The sequence below is a fragment of the Amyelois transitella genome, chromosome 19 (assembly GCF_032362555.1).
Source record: "Amyelois transitella isolate CPQ chromosome 19, ilAmyTran1.1, whole genome shotgun sequence".
In the NCBI taxonomy this organism is placed as follows: Eukaryota; Metazoa; Arthropoda; class Insecta; order Lepidoptera; family Pyralidae; genus Amyelois; species Amyelois transitella.
Genome location: NC_083522.1, coordinates 1,578,603 through 1,602,320, shown reverse-complemented (window position 1 = coordinate 1,602,320; position 23,718 = coordinate 1,578,603). Strand labels below are relative to the sequence as shown.

Here is a 23,718-nt window from a genome sequence, read left to right as displayed (position 1 = left end):
AGGATTCGGCCTCTGATTGTTAAAGGAGATAGTAAACCCAAAGGATCGAAAACGCTCATAAGGTGCGACAAAACACTACGTTTCGTGGGGTTTTCTGGAAAATCAGAAATAGAAGAATGAATATTAAAACCTATTGCATCATCTAAAGGAAACCAAATTAACCCCAAAGTTCGAACAGGAACAGAACTATTTCCTAATTCAATTTCAGTGTTCTGAACTTTTAATTCTGGGGGTATAAATTTTAAAGCTTTGGAGCAATTTGAAACCCAAGAACGCATTTCAAAACCAGCCTGTTTATGAATAAAAAATACATCACGTGCTATTGCTGCCGCTTCATCTATATTATCGAAACTTCCGAGAAAATCATCCATATAATGGTTATTTAAGATTTCATCGACGGCATTTGGAAACCTTGACTGATATTCTAAGGCGTTCTTATTTTTAATATATAATGCAGTAAAAGGACTTGAAACTGCGCCAAAAATCATAGAAGACATTCTAAAAGCAGATATAGGAGAATCAGGAGTTATACGCCATAAAAACCGTTGCGCGTCTCTATCTTGAACACGAATTTTTATCTGCGGAAACATCTCTCGAATATCTCCTGATATTGCAACCTTACCTTCACGGAATCTTAAAAGAATATCAAAAAGAGATTGTAATAAGTCAGGGCCAGACAATAACATATTATTTAAACTAACACCGTTACATTTAGCGGCAGCGTCGTGTACTACACGTAGTTTTCCTGGTTTGTTGGGGTTTGTAACTCCGAAATGTGGTAAATACCAAGTAGCTTTTGGGTTTGGTGGGAACTCACAAGATTCTACATAACCTTTGTCAATAGTGGTTTGAACATTAACTCTATATTGATTTGCATACTGTGGATCTTTTGCAAATTTTCGTTCTAAACTCATGTACCTACTTAAAGCTAGATTATAACTACCATCCGGAATGCAAAGGTTGTCATCTCGCCACAAAAGCCCTACTTCATACTGTCCATTCGGGAGACGATGGGCAGTGTTATCTAAGATCCTAATTGCTCTTTCATCACTCGACGATCTAAGCTCTTTCTTCGTAATGCCTATTGAATCCAATTTAAAATAATCTTTGATCATAGACTTTATTTCGTCGCAATCGTCTAAGGTGCAGTGGTTAACGAATTCAACTTGTTTTGTTTTGCTTTGAGCCACGCCATAAAGAACCCATCCTAAAGCTGTTCGGCATGCTACGGGTTGAGATCTAGTACCACTGCGAGTTTCCCTTGATATAGTTAAATGCCAGTTATCGACTCCGATAAGAATTGTAGGTTCTGCGTTTTCATAAACCACATCGTCACTAATATCTAAAAGATGTGAATATGAATTCACAAATTCTTTACAAACCGTCTGTCGGGCACCTAAATTAAGATTATCTAATGACCTAGCTTTAATATGATAAAAGTCATTACAGTTTCGACCACGAATATCAAAATTTACTAATTCTATAGCCGTTTCTCTTGATAACCCCCCTACACAGTCCATTCGTAAATGGGCATTTGGGCCACGAGCACCTATAAGCTTGGATATTTTAAAATCAATAAAAGTTCCGGTTGAACCATCATCCAATAAAGCGTAAGTGTCATAAGAACGTGTAGGGCCTTTAATTGTTACTGCAATTATTTTAAGTAAGGGTTTTAAAGGATAAATATTTAAGTTCGGTTTCATATCAGTATGGGTGATGACTTGTTGACTCAAATTTGACACAGATTGACTTGCTGACTGATCTTCAGAATCAATCGCCAAATTAACTTCATGCGAAGATCGATGTAACAATTTGTGATGTCTTTTACCACATAACGCCTCAACACACGCATCTTTTGATTTACAAAAGCGATACTTGTGATTACCTTTTTTAAGACAACGGTGACATACCTTTTGTTCTTTCGCCCAACGCCATCTATCGTCTACAGATAAAGCTAAAAACTTTCTACATGTCTCTATAGCGTGATTAGTTAAATTGCAATAGCGACAGTTTAACTGAATGTGTTTTCTAGCAGTAGATGATTCTTCGGATTCAGAAGAAGTTACAGTACATTCAGTGGTTACCACCTTGCCCTTATTTTTCTGACTGGGAGCACCTAACAAATTAAAGTTCTCAATGTAACCGAACTTGTTTCGAACCTCTGTTTCGTAGTCCAAAAATTGAGAAAGTAACTCCAATTTGCTTATACCTGTAGCGGCTCTTTCAAAGGCAAAGTGAACCCAGTGATCTCGTAATGCGGAAGGTAGCTTACTTATGATGGCATTGGATAATTCGGGCGAATATAAATACTCGACTTGATTTAGTAACTTAATAGTGTCTACACAACTGCGGACCCTACATGCAAAGTCGGTCATTTCCTTGCTCTCTGAAGTAATAATTTGAGGGAATAATTTAATTTTGTTGACCTCACCTAAAATAATCAACTCGGTTTGTCCAAAGGTTTTATGTAGTTGAGATATAACCTCCTCGGGATCCGACGCAGCGACGAGTCGGATGGAAACAGCTTCTCGGGCCGTTCCTCGCAAAGCCGTACTTAATCTCGCTAAATTTTCTGCGTCGGTGTAGGCTGGCTTGGTGCTATCAAAAACTTTCCTAAATATAAGCCAGTCGGAAGGTTTACCGTCAAAAATTGGTAAGGGAATATTACTCACCTTTGGCCTCTTTGTGTTAAGCTCCGAGATAACCCGGGCAAGTGCCTGAAAGTCATTGTTTGCCCTACTTTCTGTTTTATTTTTGTTACAATGATCGTGTTGAATACTGTTTGGAGTATTGTGGCGCACGAGGAAGGTGCCCGGGATATCGACAGCAGTCGGAGTAATATCCTGGAACACGCCGTGCGCAGCAGTGGGCCGAGGCAAGCTCACCGGTGCCGTCATGAAGGCTTCATGAGCCGCAGTATTCACAACGGTAGGGAGACCGGAGGCTACACTCACATTAGGCTGAAACTCCTGCGAACACTGTAAATTGTTTTTTGAAGTAGGGTTATGACATTGGTCGAGCCAACTCTGTACAGTCTCACAAGGATGACTACGCACTGAATCACTATGACGGGAACTTCTACAACTATTTGTATCGTCGTCAATTTCGGCGAGTTGGGCTTGAAGTTCTAATTCAGAGACAGTGCGCTCTCGTTCTAAGGCTATGCGTTCCCGTTCGGCCTCTAAATTTGCTAGGCGACGTGCGTGCTCTGCCTGGAGAGCAAGCCTACGTACTGTTTTTGAGGAAGCCGAGGACCGTCGAGAACATAAAGAATTATCAACATTCTCACCTTGTTTTTCCTTTGATGTAGACTGAGTTGGTTCACATTCAACAATTTTTTTATTATGACTTCGTGTAATCATCTTTATTGTTTTTAGCTCGAAAAGGACCAAAATATAGGAAATTTGCTGAAAATAATTATAAAATAATAATATTTGCGCTGGTAAATAAAAGATGATGCACGCTTAAAAAACAGACAGTCATTTATTTTCTTATTTTTCTTATTTTAAAATACAAAGTTCTTGTCCTTTACAAAGGAGTTCGGAATACTCTAAGGAGTTCGTAACACTAGTAATTCATAAATAATTAAGAACTGACAAGTGGAAATTGAGCCCTTTGTCAAAATCTAAATCATCTTGGCCGTAATCTAATTCTATGGTTGACTCGATATAGATGCCGATACAAACTGTAATAGGACTATATTGAGCTTGTGAAAACCATCATGGTGACATCAGGGGTATTTAAAAACATAATGAAAAAAAAAATATACACATATCAAAGATTTATTACATTTTCACAAATAATATTTCAATAAAACACAAAACTTTCTTCAGATATTCTGCGAGCTGAAAGGTGGTTTTATACCTGCAAACCAAGAAAAATACATTATTTCTCCCGCCTTTTTAATTTCACATTTTTCCAATTAAAGCATTTAATCAGCATCAATATATTGACCTCAATTTAATTCAGAACAGGTCTGTGATATGATCATCATTTTAACTTTAAACTTTTAGAATGTTGATAAAGCATATATTTTATCTTCTATATAAGTTTTCTAATTTATCGTACTAATTATTAAAAAAAATTACCTTTTTTATTGACACAAGTCAAGTTCACCATGCGTGCAGCAATGAAGATCCTGTTAAAAAAATAAAAATAAACGCTGATTAAATATATAAAAAAAAACCAAACTAAATAACAATATCAGTCAAATATTTGTCAGTCCTGTTGAGCTTGTAAAAACCGTCATGGTGGCATCAGGAGTACTTTTATCATCATTTGAAATATTAGGTTTCGTCCGGGGCTATTGTGGGAATTTCAACAAAAATTAACCTCTTTTGAAAATCGGGTAATTAACTAGGTGTTTCCATATAAAACAATTCATCAAACTGTGAGCATGTGACCAATACTAGAAGTGTTTCTTCAGCTGGTGCATCTCATCCAGTAGTAGATTTGTTTAGCGAAGTACCAGCACCTTTTTGAGGCTGGTGTTCATTTTGAAGAGTGATCCGTTCGTTCATTGGAAACACTAGTCTCAAGTAGGTGAAGTGCTTAGGAAGTTTGTAGCTTTTTGTCAAATACAATTTATTGAATGAAAAAGAGCCTGCAAAGGTCTATTTTGTTCATAAATTATTTTAATTTAGGCCCAGAACCTACAAAGACAAAATAACTCAATAAAGAAGATTGGCGAAACTGGACCGCATTTTTTACAAAAGCGTGCCCGAACGAAAATGTATTAAATAAAAAGAGTTTAATTCGTATTATTTATTACCACAAAATCGTGATTTAAAAAGTAGGGATTATTAAGATAAATTCGTTCATAATTTTATGAAAACCAATTAAAACAAAACGTATTGAAGTGCAAAAATCATGCACAACTAAACGTTTTTTCTTTTCAATAATGTATGCTCCAATCAGCGTAAAGCAATAATTGCCATGTCATTACATACATTCACGTCAAACGTCAAATCGCTATTCAAATCTACTTTCGTGACTTTCTGTGATCGTTCATGCTCGAGTTTTATTAGTGGTTTTTAAATTATTTGACGATTTAACGCGTGTTTTTGGACTTCAACGATTCTTGATCTAATATTAACATTTAGCATTGCCTTCTGGTTTTCGATTTGCAAGTGATTGGTTTAGTAATTTATGTAAAATGCCACTTAGATGTTGTTAACAACACTTAAATAATAACCTCACTTGTTACATTCAAGTGTAAATATTTTTGAAATCCCAACTTTAATATAATTAACACCATTAACTTTTTTGTTTGTCTAGATTAGTTCTATAAGTATCAATAGATTTCTTTCGTGAACGGGACTCCTAAGTCCAGGTCTGAAATTGTATAGAAGTTCGCCATTCTTCTTTCCAATTGCCACGATTCCTGCTTTCTTCTTATTACAATTTTTGATACAAATATGTTGAACACTAAGTCTAATATAAGCTTGGGATTTTCTCTAATGATATATCCAAAAATATCTTTACAAATCGTACTTATAAACTACCTACTTCAGTTGCACAGAGTAAATTTGTCTGTAAATTAAACTTACCAAACTTTGAAGGAAAGCAGTCTCATATCCCGTATCCTTTAAAAACTTGCGTGGCAAACCTGGAATGATTACAAATTCTTAGTTTTTGGACACACACAACATACACTTAATATTCGCAATGTTATATCATCAGTCCTGTTGAGCTTATAAAACCTTCACGATGGCAATCTGGTTTAGTTTTATCATCATTGTATTTGTAGGATTATAGATAGGTAGGCACTTGCTAGTATCATACTTTTATATAATTTTTACTACATAGAATAAAACAAAGTCGATTCCCGCCTCTGTCACTATGTCTATTGTAACGGATTTTGATACAGTTTTTTTTTAATAGATATAGTGATTCAAGAGAAAGGTTTATATGTATAAATGCTACTCGTGCGAAGACGGGGCGGGTGGCTAGTTCATAAGTGAACTCTCATTACATTATGCTTGTTTTCTCTGGTCTGGTTGCCTTTGTAATACAGTCAACTGCATATCAAGTTACCGTGCAAAGACCTGACGCGGTAATAAGGTGGTGACTGTACCATGGGCAAAATGTGGTTGCCCAGTCAGTAAGATAAGTATTTGCCAAATCTTTCACATTTCACTGGATCCGGATATGGAAGCAACTGCAATATTCCACAGTGAGACTTTTTGTGTCCTATCCTAAATTTTATATAAAATACGAATGCACTAGATATGTAAATTTAGAACTACATGTGCAAATAAAAAAAAAAAGATTATTCTTACCTTTACGTTATTTCGGCACGGTAAGCATTGTTTCATCTATAACGAGTCCACATTCAAAGACCGCAGAACCTATGGAGAAAATTTCAATTAGAATTAACACATTTTGTTAAAGTATTTCAAAGTTATAAAGTAAGTAAAAATATTCAGCATAATATAAAAACTATCCTCATATCGTCAGAACAGGTCTGTGTTTTGATCATCATAAAAAAATATTGATTTAAGTTTCTGTAAGAGTGTATCTATCTCAGAAATTCTATAGCTTTCATTTGACATGGTATTAAAATGTATTAACATAATTATAAAGATGCCTTACCTAAATTTATCCTTGTTCGCACCACTTGTTCTGCAAAGAAAACAAAATGTTATATTAACATAAGGTATACGGTTTTAACGCAAGTTTTAAGGTGATCGCACGTATAATAAATCTTTTAATGGTAACAAGTATCTACTCAATGATTTAGAAGTTAATTGAGAAAAAGGTCGTTTTGACCCATTAAACACACTCTTCACACTTATTTAGACCTTACAAAAAGATTGCCTATATAGTTAACCAAAAATGCGATCACCTATGTACAAAAAAGATTAAATTCAACTCACCTTCAAAGCCCAGATGTGACCACATCTCAAGCCCTACCTTAATCAAATCAAACAATGACTTTACAATAGAAAAATTATAATTTAAAAATTAATTACAGTATAAGTAAAGAAAGTCCTGTGTCCCCAACTACATAATGATAACAATTCTTACCAATGAAGAGGGATATCATAAAATCGTATATATTATATCATAATAGTGATACTAAAGTCAAATTGCTCGTTTACGCGCGGAATGTAACTGGCACGCTAAATGCAAACTTGAAACGTAAAATATAATAATCAAGGTTTAAAACATTTGCGACCATACAGATCAAAATAACGATAATTTGCGTGCCAGTGACAAATAATTGAGCTGTATTCGGCGTTAAAATCTCCCGATATACCAAGTTCCCTTGCCGTATCTCACAGGGGTATATCATTCGCTTTTCACTCGTGAACCACCCACCTTCCTCAGAGTCGTAAAATCGTGTTACTAAGTTTTTTGTAAACTTGTTCAGGTGAAATTTCAATGTATATATTTGCTATAATTATTTTCCAACTCGACACTACAACATCCGCGCGTAAACGGTACCACCGTAATATTAACAATGCATTTATATCGACCAGCAATATTTATTGGTTCACGCTAGCGGCACTTACAAAATCATAGCTTGGTACAGTCTAAAATAATATCGTAATAAAACAACTTGTTGGCGGGAGGCGCTCGGTAATGTTACATATATTACAGTATGGATTTGTTTTAGCTATGACGTTTACAATTTGTCCAAATATTGATTTAAGTCCGGCAGACCCTCCTTCAGTCCTTTCCGTTTCCTTGTCTCCTGCAATAAAGAAAATGATATGATTAATATTTTTGTCTTTAAGATATTAAAAGCTCTTGCGGATATTAAGATTGAATTTGTGTATCAATTAATTGCCAAATCCTTCCTTAATTAATAGGCTATGCGTGGACGCATGTTTTTTTTTAAGGAAGTCTGCATTATTGGACATAGAAGTTCACAATTAAAAGGAATACGGTAAAATAGCAAGAAGGTGTTCTTAAATTAATTTTATGAGTATATAACTTGTATCGTGTGCGCCGTAGCATGCATTCCTAGGACATAAGGATAGCGGTCCTGAGCAGCGTTTAGACGCACTCGACGTAACTTCATCTACTTCCTCGCATCAGCCGCGCTGTCACCGCGCATTGGCGGGGATCCCGGCAACGCGCTACAACGCGGCACGGTGAGCAGGAAGAACGGTATATAATACTGGTTTTAAATCGATGCTTATTGACTATTGTGACTTATTGTTATCGCTTAAATAGATGTGAAAGAAGAAGACAAAATCTTTGGCTCGTGGAACAGCGGTTATATAGACATGACCCGTAGATTGGCAGTAGATATATATTACTCTAATATTTGTCTTCCCAATCATTATGCCTTAGAGAACAAGATTTGTTGAATTTTGCTCCCTTACTTTAGACAACACGGTTCGGTAGTTTTATTTAAATATAAATATATACGGGACAAATTACACAGATTGAATTGGCCTCGAAGTAAGTTCGAGACTTGTGTTACGAGATACTAACTCAACGATACTATATTTTATAATAAATACTTATATAGATAAACATCCAAGACCCAGGCCAATCAGAGAAAGTTCTTTTCTCCTCATGCCCTGGTCGGGATTTGAACCCGGGACCTCCAGTGACACAGACAGTGCGTACTACCGCTGCGCCACAGAGGCCGTCGATTTCGGTAGCGTTTGCTTATACTAAAAAAAAAAAAAAAAAAAAGTAAACAAAGCCCCACCTGAACAACAGCGTAGGGCTTGCTGCTGGGCTCGCAGGGGTCCCCGGGCAGCACCTGCCAGTGGTCGAACACGCACTGCGGGAAGGCCTGGCCGCCCGTGTTGGAGCGCAGGTCGGCCGTGAAGCCGAACGACTCGTTGACGGGCAGGTAGGCCTTCACCACGAACATGGGCGTGCCCGCCACCTGCGACTCCTCGAACACGTGCCCGCGCCGCCGGTTCAGCACGCCGTAGATGCCGCCCACGGCCACCTCCGGGCACTGGGGGCGGAGCAAACGGATGTTATGTTACCATTCATTCTAGTGTTATTAGTTGTGTTTTTAAACTTATTAAAGTTTTGAGTTTATGAGGAAATTTTATGCTCTGTAGTTGATGATTTCAGAAATAAATTGCTGAAGTTTCGCTTTGTTATTTATACATCTCTGTGTATATTGACAAGAAACAGATCAGTATAATATAATATACCTGAAAATTTCATTATTTACTAAAATTACCTCGAAATTAAAATAAAATTAACTAAATCCATCCATAATGAAATAAAAATCTAAATTACATCAGATCAAAATTATTTTACATCTCAACACACTTTACTTCTAAGGAATGTATATACCAATAATTGGGTATGTTAAAATTTAGACAATCGTGTGTTAGTTCCCCTATTCAGGCAAAGTGTATGTGTGGAGACGATGCCGAAACAAAGAACTGTTTGCTCTGCCACGTCTCGGAAGGGCGCCGCTGCCATGCGGCCAGCGCGCTCAGGAAAGACGTGGGAACTAGTTGCATATGTATGTATGCTAGACCATAATAGAGAGAAAATGTCATATACAAGCAATGAAATTGATAACATAACTAGTTGCATATGTATGTATGCTAGACCATAATAGGGAGAAAATGTCATATAACAAGCAATGAAATAGATAACATGAGTAGTATTATTTTACAAATTTTATACTTATTGATTGATTGTAGAAATATAAACAATCGACAATTCTGACCTTAACAAATATATTATGCAGATCAGAATTGCTTGTTTATCAAATATGTACTTCCTATTTAGGTAATTTGCACATAACAATTTCTAACAAACTATGAAATTGATGAATTTCAATGACAGTTAAGTGCCGAAATTTTAAATTTGAGTTTATCTTGTAAAACAGAAAAACAGCTGAATTCCCTGTCCGCACCACACAGCATATCAGCTAGTATGCTAGTGAACCTCACTGACCTGTATCTCGCACAGGTACACGGGCTCCATGAGGCGGGGCGCGGCGGTCAGCATGCACGCGTACAGGCACCTCCTCGTCGTCGGAATGATTTGGCCGCCACCTCTGTTCGTGACAAACATTGCATTACAATACAAGATTTAATTTATTTTCATGAAATTGAATACTTATTGACGTCAATATTACTTAACGACTAATGACAATTACTACAGCTTCTAAAGCGTATGTGTAAAGGAAACGGCGGAACAAACTACACTGCAGTATTTTTACCGGACGTCAATTGCTGTAGGTGCTGTAATTGTTAACTGTTATGGTTTTTGGCAGAATAGAATCAAATCAAAAAAGTTTTATTTTCTGAAACAAATAATGATCTTATAACTAGGTGTTGGAGTCTCCTTTTAAGCTATCAAAAGATGCCTGTGTCAGGAGGCTCCGCTCCTCTTATTAACATAACAGTAATTATGATCTAGTTACTTGTATTGAATTACAAAAAAATAAATAAAATCAACTAAGTATACAAAAACTTAAAATTAGAATATATTAGAATGGAATTATTAAGTTAATTTAAAGCCTTATTCCATTGTAAATATACCTACATATATATTATAAATATTTTAAACCTACATAAACCTAACTAAAATATTGCTTTATACTTATTATACATCACAAACACTTTTAGCATCTCAAGCCCTTACCTGTGAATGGCGTCAGTGTGGAGCGTCACATCATAGATGTTGAAGCGGACGCCTCTCAAATTCTCCTCGGCCATAACTCCCTCCTTGGCAGCCCATTGGAAGCCGGCCACCACGGAGTCCTTGATCTCGTTGAGGTACTGCACCCCCTTGGAGCAGTCCACCATGAGGTTGGGCCCGGTGCCCTCGGGGCCGAAGCACCAGATCTTGCGCGCCTCGGTGATGTCGTACTCGTATTTGTCGCACAGGTAGCGCGCGCGGGTCTTGAAGTCGTCGCGAGGGTTCACGCGGCCCTGGAATCATGTGGTTTGGTTAAAATCTCAAAGTCATGTCTGGTTGACTTATTTCATGTTTGTTTAGAAGAATTTGGAGTTTTGAAAGATAGCAATGTAGGCTGAAATGAAGAGACTTTCTTTGATGAGAGAAAAAGCCAATCTTAACACTTAATGGTCACCATCATCAGCTGGTACTTGTGCTCGGGTACGTCTCACTAGGGAAGAACTGTAGGACTACCATTCAACAGTAAATAAGATCACGCAGATAATTACATGAAACAATATTCATCTGACATGACAAGATATGTACACGATAATTTTATTGTCTCTTGCTACTCTGACTATAAAAAAGTTGGTAGTGGCCAGAGACAAAAAAGGCATTTAATCTCTGTCATCTGCTAAAACATTCCTGTATGTATTAGACATCTTATCGAGATGAGAAGTGACAAACTGACCTCATCGATGTCCTCAGCGAGTCCATCGGGCATGGGCTGGGCCTTCATGAACAGCCGGTTGTGTTTGTTGGGAGACTTGGACAAGCACATCTGGTCGGACTCCTCGCTGACAGTCTCACGGTAAGACACGACAGGGTCGGATTTCTTGATTGGAATGCAAGCGTGATCTTCTTCCAGATCCTGTAAAAAATTATATTTGGTGATTGTTTCTTAGGTATAGTTGTTTTAGAATTTATCTATCAGTATATTTGAAAATATCTTTGCTTTACATCACCAGCCCCTGTAGTAAGGCACGCGCGAAAAACTATGTCCCGTGTCATCAAAAGCGAAACAGCGACTAGTATTAATTTTAAATTTCAGGTTTGTTATCACTAGTGAACTGCATTCTTGGCTTTCATCTACTGCCGCATTCTAAAATTGATTTAGTCCCTGTTTAGAGGAATTTAGACGTAATTATATGTATAATACGTAAGTACAATTACATCCATTAAATTGTCATGCTTTCGAGAATCCACACCAGAAGCAGATAAACTTGGGGCTATCTCATAACTTGGTGAATAACTTCACAATTTAGTACCTTGAGACAGATCTCAAGATGCAGCTCTCCGGCTCCAGCCACGATGTGCTCCCCGGACTCCTCGTTGATGCACTGCACCATGGGATCGGACTTGGCCAGGCGCTTCAGCCCCTCCACCAGCTTGGGCAGGTCGGCGGGGTTCTTGGGCTCCACGGCCACGCGCACCACGGGCGACACGCTGAATTTCATCACCTGGAAAATTAAGGGTTATATTATACATTCTTAATATTATAAATGTGAAAGTCTTGAAGAATTATCAACAGAATAGAATAGAATTATTTATGTCGTCATTATTATTGACGTCACAACTTCAGACAAAAAGTTATTCTCAAATGTAACAGTGAACACCTTTAAAATCAAATAATTACCTTCATGTTGTGGGCGTTCTTGAAAGTGGTGATGGTACCAGTCTTAACCAAGAACTGGTCAACTCCAACCAAACCGCAGATGTTTCCGGATGGAACATCCTCGATGGCCTCCACATAACGACCCATCATGAGGATGGTACGCTGGATGGTCTTCTCATACAGATCCTGCCAATCAAAGGACGTTATGTTATGATATTGTTATGATTATGATAGAATATTTTTTTTAGAAAAAGACTCTTTATATTAACCATTTAATCAAGCAATTGGGTGAAAATAGAAGTCATAAAATTTACTAATAATTCAAATGATATAAATGTTTTAAAATGACCAATGAAAAGAAAATATCTCTACAAATTTTTCCTTCAACAATAAAATCATCAAAATGGAACAATATAACATTTTATTAGTTTAAATAATAGTGTATCGTGTGCGCCGTAGCGTGCATTCCTAGGACATAAGGATAGCGGTCCTGAGCAGCGTTTAGACGCACTCGACGTAACTTTATCTACTTCCTGGCTTCAGCCGCGCTGTCACCGCGCATTGGCGGGGATCCCGGCAACGCGCTACAACGCGGCACGGTGAGCAGGAAGAACAGTACCACGATAACCAGAAACTATCATATCTCCTTGCATTGGTTCCGGTTACAACCTCACATCTCTGGAGAGAAGACCAGAGTGCGCATATGACCGCGATATTAGGTTGGGTAAGTCTGGTTTTAATACGAAACGACTCCTGTCTAACCTCGATAACCTTTTATTGGGAAAATCACCATGTTTGCTTAAATGCAGGTTATTTTACGACGTTTTCACTCAGGAGTCATCAGAACAAGGCCGCGATAAGATTTTCGTGCACCGACACTACCACAATCAATAATTTGTTTCAAATCAAGGCCTACTAATTTATGTATTACAATGGCTGCGATATATGTAAAGCTAAGTGTAACTAACTAATTATGTCAATAACAAAAAGTAAAAGATAAAGTTACCTCTTTCTTTCCAGGCTGGAAGTTGGGTCCCATGATGCGGGCCTTCTGCCCGGTGACCACTTTGCCGGAGAACACGCGACCGAACGCGTAGAAACGTCCCTTGTCAGAGGTCGGCACCATTTTGCTCACGTACATCATCAATGGGGCTTCGGGGTCACAGTTCTGTTGATAAAATATGTGATTGCTTTACTGAATGCTTTAGTATCATTCTTCTAATCTGGTATTAGGTTGCTCTTAGGACGAGTTCAGGTTCCACCTACGGCCACGATTTTTAAGTTTGAAACAAATAGTAGATTTATCTAAACCTACGAATTAAATTTCTTCAAGTAATTCATTTGCCAAACAGCTGAATGTGGCCTGACAGACATTTAAATACTGTTGGCTCTACCCGCAAGATATATAGACGTGATTATATGTCTGTAATTCATTTGTATGTCAGATTCACACGTCGCACTTATCGGAAAGTTATTACGTTTAGAGCTTGTATCTCAACTTTCGTTGCAGAAACCCCACAGGGAGGTTTCCACCAATCCATGTTGAGAGTTAATTTTCGTCCTGGTCTGCCGCTGGTGTATAGCATTAAAGTCTTTACCCAGTATCAATAGGATGATGTGATTAAATTTGTGCTATTATTAGACATAGTGACATGCAGAACTACATTGTATATCCAGCCTGTTATTTCCTAAATTATGTAACAGATAGAATCCAATTTCAAGTACTAAATGTGTGACCAAGAAACTAACTATACATTGAATTAGAAAATCCTTTTTATGCCTTATGAGATAGGAGTATGAAATAGATATAATTTTGTTGTACTTATGTCTATATTAATACCTATCCTAGTGATTTTATATGTAATAGATTGAATTGAAAACAGACTAAATATAATAATAAATAAAAATCCTCATTCAAAGAATTCACTTTCAGGCATCTTACCTACACATAAAGATTAATATAAAGACTATAGTTTTAAAGATGGCAAACTGACCTTGATGCCGATAGCGGCCTCATCGTCATGGGGTCCCTCGTACAACATCTCGAGACGGTACTTCTGCGCCACCACGGGCGACGGCAGGTGGATGGCGATCATCTGAAGCAGGGCTTCTCCGGCCGGCAGCCAGGTACGCATCACCACCTAAGGCGAACATAATGATAGAGATTAGAATAAGATACATATACATACATACATACATAAAATCACGCCTCTTTCCCGGAGGGGTAGGCAGAGACCACCTCTTTCCACATGCCACGATCTCTGCATATTTCCATAAGATACATATAACTTGGGGATTTTCAAGGCAAGAGTGAATAGGCGTTATTTGAACTTGCGTGCACTACCGTAGGCATCATCTTGCTTATCACCAGGCAGATCAAAACAAGTGATGCTTGCAAGAATTCTGAGTTCCCAAAATTTCCAGATTAAAGCTGGTTCAAATTAATAATTAAAAAATACTTTTTAGATTTTATCATTAAAATGTAAAACAAGATTTGCTTGAACATTTGAATTAATATTTTCCAATTTTATGTACAAATTGTATCTGACATTTATGGGGTTCTGAACCAGATTGAGTCCACAACCAATTCCAGAAAGAGTTTGCTGTCAGTCCACTTTGACACCCAGAAACTCATTGTTAAGTAACTGGCAACACTTGGGACTACATAATTGTTAAACAGACAGACAGCCATGAGAATCCCGGCACTAATAGAGAAAAGAGTAGAACCACTCCATCTCTTTCCCATGGATATCGTAAACGACGATGAAGGAAAAGAATTATAAACTTGGGATTCTTCCATAAGGCGATGGAATAGTAACCTGTCACTATTTTAATCACAATTCTATAATTAAACCAAACAACTGAATGTGTCCTTATCTGTCCTTTCAAGACTTGGCTCTATCTATACAGGCATGATTAAACGTATCATGTGTGTAGGTAGACTTGTAAAAAAATATATTATAAACACCTTGAGCAAAGCCTTGCCGTCCTTGTCAGCGTCCTCGTGTTTGAGCGTGACGCCGATCTTCTTGAGCAGACCGTCGATCTCCTCCTTCTTGAAGTTCATGATAGCGTCGAACACCTTGTAGATGGGGTCCAGCACGTACATGCAGAACGAACGCTTGTTGTCGCTGTCCTTCTGTTTCGACCACTTCTTGGTTTTGGCGTTGAAGAAGTTCTCTCCCCACAGTCTGGATAGAGTTAATAAATATAAATATTAAATATAATAAATAAATATATAGGGAATTACACTGATCGCGTTAGCCTCGAAGTAAGTTCGGGACTTGTGTGACGAGATACTAACTCAACGATACATTTTTTATGATAAAAACTTAAACAGATAATCATCCAAGACCCAGGCCAATCAAAAGTTTTTTTCTCATTACGTCCGGGATTCGAACCCGGGACCCCGGTGTCACAGACAAGCGTACTACCGCTGCGCCACAGAGGTCGTCAATAGTCAAAAGAAAGATTGGATAAGATTTGCAATAAAAATATTATGTAGGTCATAACAATTAAATGTCAATCTTAGCCCAGTGAAGCCTTACAATGAAAAGGCTAGCACCTGCACAGATCATTTCGTTTTATTTAAAATGTTTTTTTAATTAAAAGTAAACATAACATTTCCTGTTGTGGGCCTACTGGAAGTAATTTCTCTAGACATAAGTATTGCCCTTGTACTAAATTTCTCTTTAGTTAAAGTTTTATTCTTACTATCATAAGTATATTAATAAATAACTAATCATTTTTTTTTTCATTTCTATTTTAAAACAATAATATCAGTACTTTAGTATCATCAAAACGGTTTTTACTTAAATTTTTAATAGTGTGTCGTTGGATTACTGGTGTGGCAAAGCTGGACTACATTTTATTTCATATTTAAGTCGTCCTGTCGCCATTTTTCCACATATTTTTCGTATTCTAAAATATTTGGAATGTTTCTAACATTTATGGGGTTCTGAACAATGTCAAGTTCACAACCAATTCCGGAAAGATTATAATGTTAGTCCTCTTTGACACCCAGAAACTCATGATTAAGTGACCGGCAACACTTGGGACTGTATGAAATGTTCTAAAAATTTTAAATAAATAATACATTCATATAATCAAGTCTATATCCCTTAGGGGGTAGACAAAGCCAGCAGTCTTGAAAGAATAACACACGTTCAGCTAATTCAGTTAATAAATAATTAATGATTTTATATACATTGAGTAATTTTGTAAATAAACAAAAAGAATGATTTCAAATGTTAATTTTTCAAAGAATTTTTTTTTATCTTAAGTCCAAACAAAGAGTTTATTCATACTATTCTTAAGTTTGAATATTCAATAGGACTAGGTAAATTTTTATATGTAACACATTTTCTACTTGGTGAAGCATAAACCGACCCTGCATTCGCCAGAATCGATAAACTAGTTCCGAGAATCTAAACAAGCGTGTTTATTATGCAACCAGTTTGAATTTCTGCATGTTGCTTTTCCGAAACAGATGAACGGTTTAATAAGCGGAGTAATTAAGCTATTACAAATTTCGTACTGTTTTATTTACTTCATTCATATAATCACGTCTTTATCCCTTGTGGGGTAGACAGAGCCAGCAGTCTTGAAAGACTGATAGGCCACGTTCAGCTGTTAGGCTTAATGATAGAACTGAGATTTTAATAGTGACCGGTTGTTGCTAGCCCATCGCCTAAAAGAAGAATCCCAAGTTTACAAGCCTATCCATTAGTCTTTTTTTTTTATTCAAAAATCAATTATGACAAACGCGCACAAAGATTTCATGACTTATTTTCCATAATGAGATGGCATCCAGACAAAAATATACCAAATATATACAAGTTATAAATACCGAATATTTTATATCGTTATATAAATCAATCTAAATAGGTACTTTACAACGATGATTATGTTAACGATTATAATCATTAAAAACGAGTAGATATATCGAACAGAAAACGTGTAAAACGTGACCATGTTGACACAAGTGGTATTCTTTAGATTGCGGTATTGTGCTAGTGACTTTGTAATTCCGAGGTGTTATCGTGCGTCACCGCTCGTGATATACTTATAAATAATTTGATAACCGAGTGTTTTCTACGATATAAGAGGTCCTAAGTCTAATGCATTATCTGGTAGATTGAAAACTGTGGACTTGTTCTATATCATTTAAATATAATAATGAATCTATGTATTAGAATTATACGATTGATTACCAAGGCATCGAAAGTACTAAAATAGTAAAACACATTTATTCAATAGTAAACATTTTTAAATCATTTTACTCATTGCAAGACAATCACAAACAGTAATTTCTGATAAACTTTTTTAGTCTTTGCATCAAATTAATTTTTTTATTTGCTGAGGTTATATAACTACAACAAAGTAAATTATATAACAGATCTTCAAATCCTTTCGGATATTGCAAACATTTAAATATCTCTGGTCAATAAAAAAAACCAACTGAAATCTAAATTATGTGAAAAATATATTTCCAACTTTTTTCTGATTGCATGGCTTCCCAATATGGGCCGCCAAGAAAGGATCTTTAATGTTTAAACCTTCATTAGCACCACTTACATATATCGCACGACTGTATCCCTCACGGGGTAGACGGAACTAACCGCCAAGTCAAGAATCAGTATACAATAATTTTGTCATTTGTTATTGAAAAAAAAAGAAATTATAAATTAATAAACTTCCAAATCCTCACCTGTTCATCAACTTGACGAGGTCAATCTTGAACTTGTCGGCGTACATCTCGGAGAACTGCTTGAGGGTGAACGCCCAGCCGTGGAGCCCGGAGCCGAAGCCCACGGAGCCCTTGCTGGGGTCAACACGCACCTCACCTATTGAGAAATATCACTACATAGTATAAAACAAAGTCGCTATTTTAGTCTGTTTGTCTGTATGCTTAAATCTTTAAAATTACGCAACGGATTTTGATGCGGTTTTTTGTAACAGGTAGAGTGATTCAAGAGTAAGGTTTTTATGTATAATAACATTTATAATTTTGCACCCGTGCGAAGCCGGGGCGGGTCGCTAGTTGTTTATATAAATGCTGAGTAATAAGCATCATGGTTGATATCAGACTAAAATAGTGGCAATGTGCGCACGGGATGCGCATTTGACCACAATCCAAGATCTCGGGCAAAATGCTCATCTATTAACCTCAACACGTGGGTTCTGTAGGTTTCACAAAAAGAAACTACAAAGAACGAAGTTTACCTGTAAGACCATGGAACCAAGCAGGATTATGTGACCTACTTACTTACTAATGATCTTTTATGTGATTGCAAAGATTCTAACAACATAGATTTAAATGGTTTATTTTGGGACATAGTGCAAATACACAAAATACCTATGCTTAATTTTAGTATATAATTTAATTATTATAGACACAGCCAACACAGTCTTAAAAAAAATTAAAAGGCCACATTCAGCTGTATGGCTTAGTGATGAAATTGAGAGATCAATATGGTGACAGTCTATGACAAGTTGCCCATCACTTTAGTTATCCCAATTATACCTATAAAGCCTACTATCCCTGCTTAGTCGCCTTTTACGACATTGATTAAAAATAGTGTTGGGCCGGAAACCACACGACACGGCAAAGATAAAATATGTAGGTCATAAGCATACTATCTGCCATTACAAGGGGCATAGGTAAAATTCACGAGACCAAATCGAGATATGAAGATTTTGCTGCTAAAACCCATCTATACATGAGATAGGTATAAAGGGTTACGTCGCAAGAATGGGCCACATAATCTAAACAGCTGAGAGACGTCAATGACCTTGCTCGGTATTGTATCGATCGGGCGGCCACGTAAACTCGGTGTTACCGCGGGATTCCATAATGCATTCACTATGCAATCTCAGCTTTTGGCTTGCAAGTAACGATGTAATGGTAATCCCAAAAGGGAACAACAATAATATTTGTTTAAACTTTTGTTATTATTCATTAATTTTATACTTATTTACTTATTTTTAATGTAGACAATGTGCATTCGTCTACGATTTAGATTTAAGAGATAACTATGTTAGTAAATTGACGACCGGTGAAAATGTTGCCGTTTAGTATGTTCCGTCACTTCTTCGACAAATGCGCTTTTAAAGTTGATGTCAAGAAGTGATGCCTTTTATTCAATTTTGAAAATAAATCTATTTTAATCTAGACAACAACAATGTAGGATTGTTTGCAATAAACGGGAGTTAGAAGCCCTTTTTAAAGAAAAAGGTTTATTGACTTGTGTAATTTTCCTCGTGATCAAAATCACCAAATACTAAAAATACAAGTCATGATAAAATTATCTATGGATATCTGATAAAAAGAAAGCTTAAGCTATTTTGTTATAACCTTGCTAATCTTGTAGATTAAAACTTCATGCTTTCATAATTCAAACAAAGAAATTAGGTAGCATATTGTGAAGATTGAAACTTCAAAGTCTAACAATGAGAGACACATTTTAAGCAGGTACTGCATTTTTTTTTTCTCAAATCCTCCTTTTCATTCCTATAAGAACAAAATGGCGTGGCAATAGATTTTTTATGAAACAGTACCATTCAATACTTCTTCAGGTGATTGGGTGAGTCAGGTTTTTACACAAAAGGATCCTCCTCCCTCCTCCATTACTTTACATAACCAGCTTTTATTTTGTATAAAATACATATTCATACGATGATTTCTTTAACCAAAAGGGGTAGAATGGGCTGTCTATCCACAAACCCCAGTGTATGCGATCCACATTGCCATTGTGTAAGTAAATTTTTAAGAAACAACACTCACCCATCGGTCCACCGTCATCATTGTAGGTGGCAATAATTACGTTGACATTCTCAACAATACGCTGGAAGGTCTGGTAGAGCTCCTCTGACTCTAGCTGCAACTCAAGCAGAGCACGGTCCATCTTGTTCATGAAAAGGATGGGCTTGATACGCTCGGCAATGGCCTGACGCAGCACAGTCTCGGTCTGTACGCACACACCTGTAGGAAATTTGTACATTATTACATTGAACTTTGGAAAACATAAATGGCCACAAGCAAATGAAAATATGGAAAACTAAGTCTAGGATTTTAACTTTGGGAAACAAAAAAAGGGCAAGTGAAAACTATGGAAAAAGTTAGTCTAGGATTATATGTCATTAAAGAAATGAGTCAATAGTACTTTTATAAAAAAAGTGCACACCCTTTCTGACACTCAAGACCATTTTCTGGATGAAATATAACTTACTGTACAGGAAGACCAGTGCAAGCTATAATAGAGCTTTTTTTAGTCAACTACAGGTTCAATTTAGCATACAATTTTGTTTTTGTAGTCCTTTCTCTAAAAAAATATGAAATAATTAAAATACAACATACCAGAGACACAGTCTACGACGACAAGAGCGCCATCAGTTACACGGAGAGCAGCTGTTACTTCAGAGGAGAAGTCAACGTGCCCGGGCGAGTCAATCAAGTTGATCAAGAAACCCTTTTCATTCTTCTCACGCTGGTCCGGGTTCGTGATGAAAACTAAATCTTTCTCTTCGAGCTCGAAGAACATAGAGATGGCTCTGTGAAAGGTTTGGACTTAGCTGAATGCATTTCTACTTAGTAATTGTAAAAATAATATGAGTGAAAGTAAATCAGATGGCCGTTCTAAGAATCTTCACTAATTCTCAGTTGCAATGGTAAGAACAATCATCATGAGAAATAATGTTATGCAATAAATTGCAACATGAATAAAAGTTTGATGACACATTATGTGTTTGCTATTGTATACAATTTATTATTGCACTTGAGGCTATAACCTAAAATTCCAGTTATTATGGGATAGACTATCTCTTTCACACACAGTTGGCCACGCGCCTGGAGAGAGCGAAAGGGTCGAACATATGTTAAACAAAGGTTAACTTCACCATGAGGTACTCACGTTGATTTGATTGTGATGCATCTGTCCTGTTCGTCTTTACGGGTGTCCGTGAAGCGAGTTTCACCGGCCCGGGCGCCGGCAATGATACCGGCCTTTGATACCAGCGAATCCGTCAATGTAGACTTGCCGTGGTCGACGTGCGCAATAACGGACATGTTGCGGATATTCCGCTTTTTGTCCATCATGGCACGGATTTCGTCTACCGTAAAATTCACCTGCACAAACCAGAAAACTTGTCGTCAACATATTCCACAACACAACACAGATGGTCCAACACTTATCATAAGCACGAATCATTTTTGAGATTTTATACAATATAATTAAAGCAGTATTATTCATTTTGAACGAGAAATGATGATAAATTTAACATTATCACAAATTTCACTGTACACTTTGAAAACGTCATCGCACGACAAAGACCACGGCCGAGAACATTTCAAGGAAAATTACTCTATAAAACCACAGAATAGCAAAAATAATCACACGATATATTAGCTCATTAACACTGCTTCACTATTAGAAACACTTTTGTGATGTATAATACTCACCATGTTGGATGGTTAGTGATTTTTCTTTCAACAAAATAAACTACCATACGCCAGCAATGGCGTACACTTGAAAAAGGGCCTTTCTGACTTTCGTGGACCGGATGTAGCATTTGCTGTCAAACGACGTATGGCATAGCGGTTTTTAACTCTTTGGTTCGCACCATAGACAAAAAATGTTGCCAGTAAGCTAAAAATAGAGGGCCCACTGACGTGGTATAATGATAGATAGATAATAACAATGTGACAATCGCACATGAAAAATGCATGTAAACTAAGATATGATGTGGTGCTCAATAGATATTTATTCTTGAATTCAAATAAAATCGGGCGTGGCAGATGGCTGAGTAATACTGTAATCTTGGGAAAAGCCTGATAGGAAATAAAAAAAAAACCTAGAAATATTTCCTTTTAGCTATTACCCAAGAGATGGCAGTAGTGCTCATTCATAATTTTTGTTAAGTTATTCGCTAATAGATGGCATTATGTAATTCATTGGTGATTCTCTCTCTATTTTATACGACGAGTAATTACCAACCCGACTGCAAGAAGAATTAAATTTCATTTATAGAAAAATTGTTTGGAATATTCGGATACGAAGATACGGATATAAAAGTACTTATCAGAAGTTAACAGTTAAAAAAAAAACGTTAGCCAAACAGCTTCGCTCGAGGTCAGGTAAATTTTCAACAAACTAATTCTTTCATAGAAAATTCATTTACTGTGCCGAGAACCATACGGTACAACCATCACTGTGACGTCTAACTTAATTATTATTTCGAATTCTATGGCTATTAGGTAGGTATTTTTAGATAGATAGATAGATAGATAATTCATTTATTTGATTTGCTACACACAATTTACAATGAACATACGGAATACAAATTAGTTAGGGTGTGAGTTGCAGCAATACAAAAAGGTCACAACTCAACGAATTTATTGCTATAGAGCAATACGCTGATTTTCAGTTTGTGCATATGATCACTCTTTCTTTATCCATTACGGGGTAGACAGAGCCACTACAATATCAAAAAGACTGCGGAAGGCCACGTTTAGCTGTGTGGCGTATTGTATATGCATTAAAGGGCTCTATAAACATTTTCGCTCATTTACAAAATCTATAAAGTATGCTAAAACGTTACGTAAAAATACCAAACAAATATTATGCTATATCTTGGTTCACTATCATCGCAAATGTGGTCAAAGGAAATAATAAAAATATTTCTAAAATACGAGTTATATAATTTTTTCTATTCTCGTACAAAAAAAAAGTTAAAAAAATATGGATGTCACTACTTATTTGTAATAATGGAACATAATAGAAACAAGCTACTTAAGAATCATTAACATTACAAAAGTACCCAGAACGTTTTTTTTTAAATTATTTTTTGTGAAACCACTTATTTACTTACAGCGTAAACAAACAAACAAATACGTGTGATAAGCGTTATATCTTCGATCTTTAAAGCTTTGGAACCGGGGGACGAAACATAGGCGGTCGGGGCATGGGGCTAGTGTTATTGAGGGTGTCTTTAGGGCTGTCGAAAATCTTTTAAAAATAGGTTGATGATATCAACAGGTACTTAACAAAAGGAAAGATTTGTTTGTAACGTAAAAACTTAAAAAGTACTGGACCGATTTTAATGATATTTGGCACAGAAATAATTAAACATCAGGAGTGGGGTGGTTTTTTTTTGTAAATTTCTACGTCAACAAGCCCGCGGTAGAGACCATTATGTGTCTTTATTGCACTTTAATTATGAGATTTATATTTGTCAGCTATTTTCTAGTGCACTCATATAACAACTACATAAGTACCATAGCATATAATAAATACCTTTGAAAGCTTAACTAAACAGTGTTCTCTAATATACATAAAGATTATTATATGATGAAATTGAGAATCAATAAATAACAAGACATAATAATAAGAACACTCGCACATAACTCACCTTTAATACAAAAAAAAACTAAATTGAAATCTCTGCATGCGTTCGGGAGTTATGATGACACAAACTTATAA

At 36.5% G+C, this 23,718-nt stretch overlaps 1 protein-coding gene across 1 annotated transcript; it reads right to left on the bottom strand.

Annotated features, from left to right (window-relative positions):
• Positions 1-6,937: 6,937 nt before the first annotated feature.
• LOC106139344 (translation elongation factor 2) lies at positions 6,938-21,854 on the bottom strand. The gene is made up of 15 exons (XM_013340772.2): positions 21,699-21,854; positions 21,151-21,365; positions 20,598-20,791; positions 20,025-20,222; positions 17,949-18,084; positions 15,207-15,429; positions 14,233-14,379; positions 13,245-13,406; positions 12,260-12,424; positions 11,892-12,083; positions 11,315-11,494; positions 10,588-10,877; positions 9,895-9,997; positions 8,672-8,929; positions 6,938-7,699 (listed from the first exon to the last, which is right to left on the bottom strand). Exons 1-15 carry the CDS (start codon positions 21,699-21,701, stop codon positions 7,631-7,633), a joined length of 2,535 nt encoding a protein of 844 aa, XP_013196226.1. The 5' UTR covers positions 21,702-21,854; the 3' UTR covers positions 6,938-7,630.
• Positions 21,855-23,718: the final 1,864 nt, after the last annotated feature.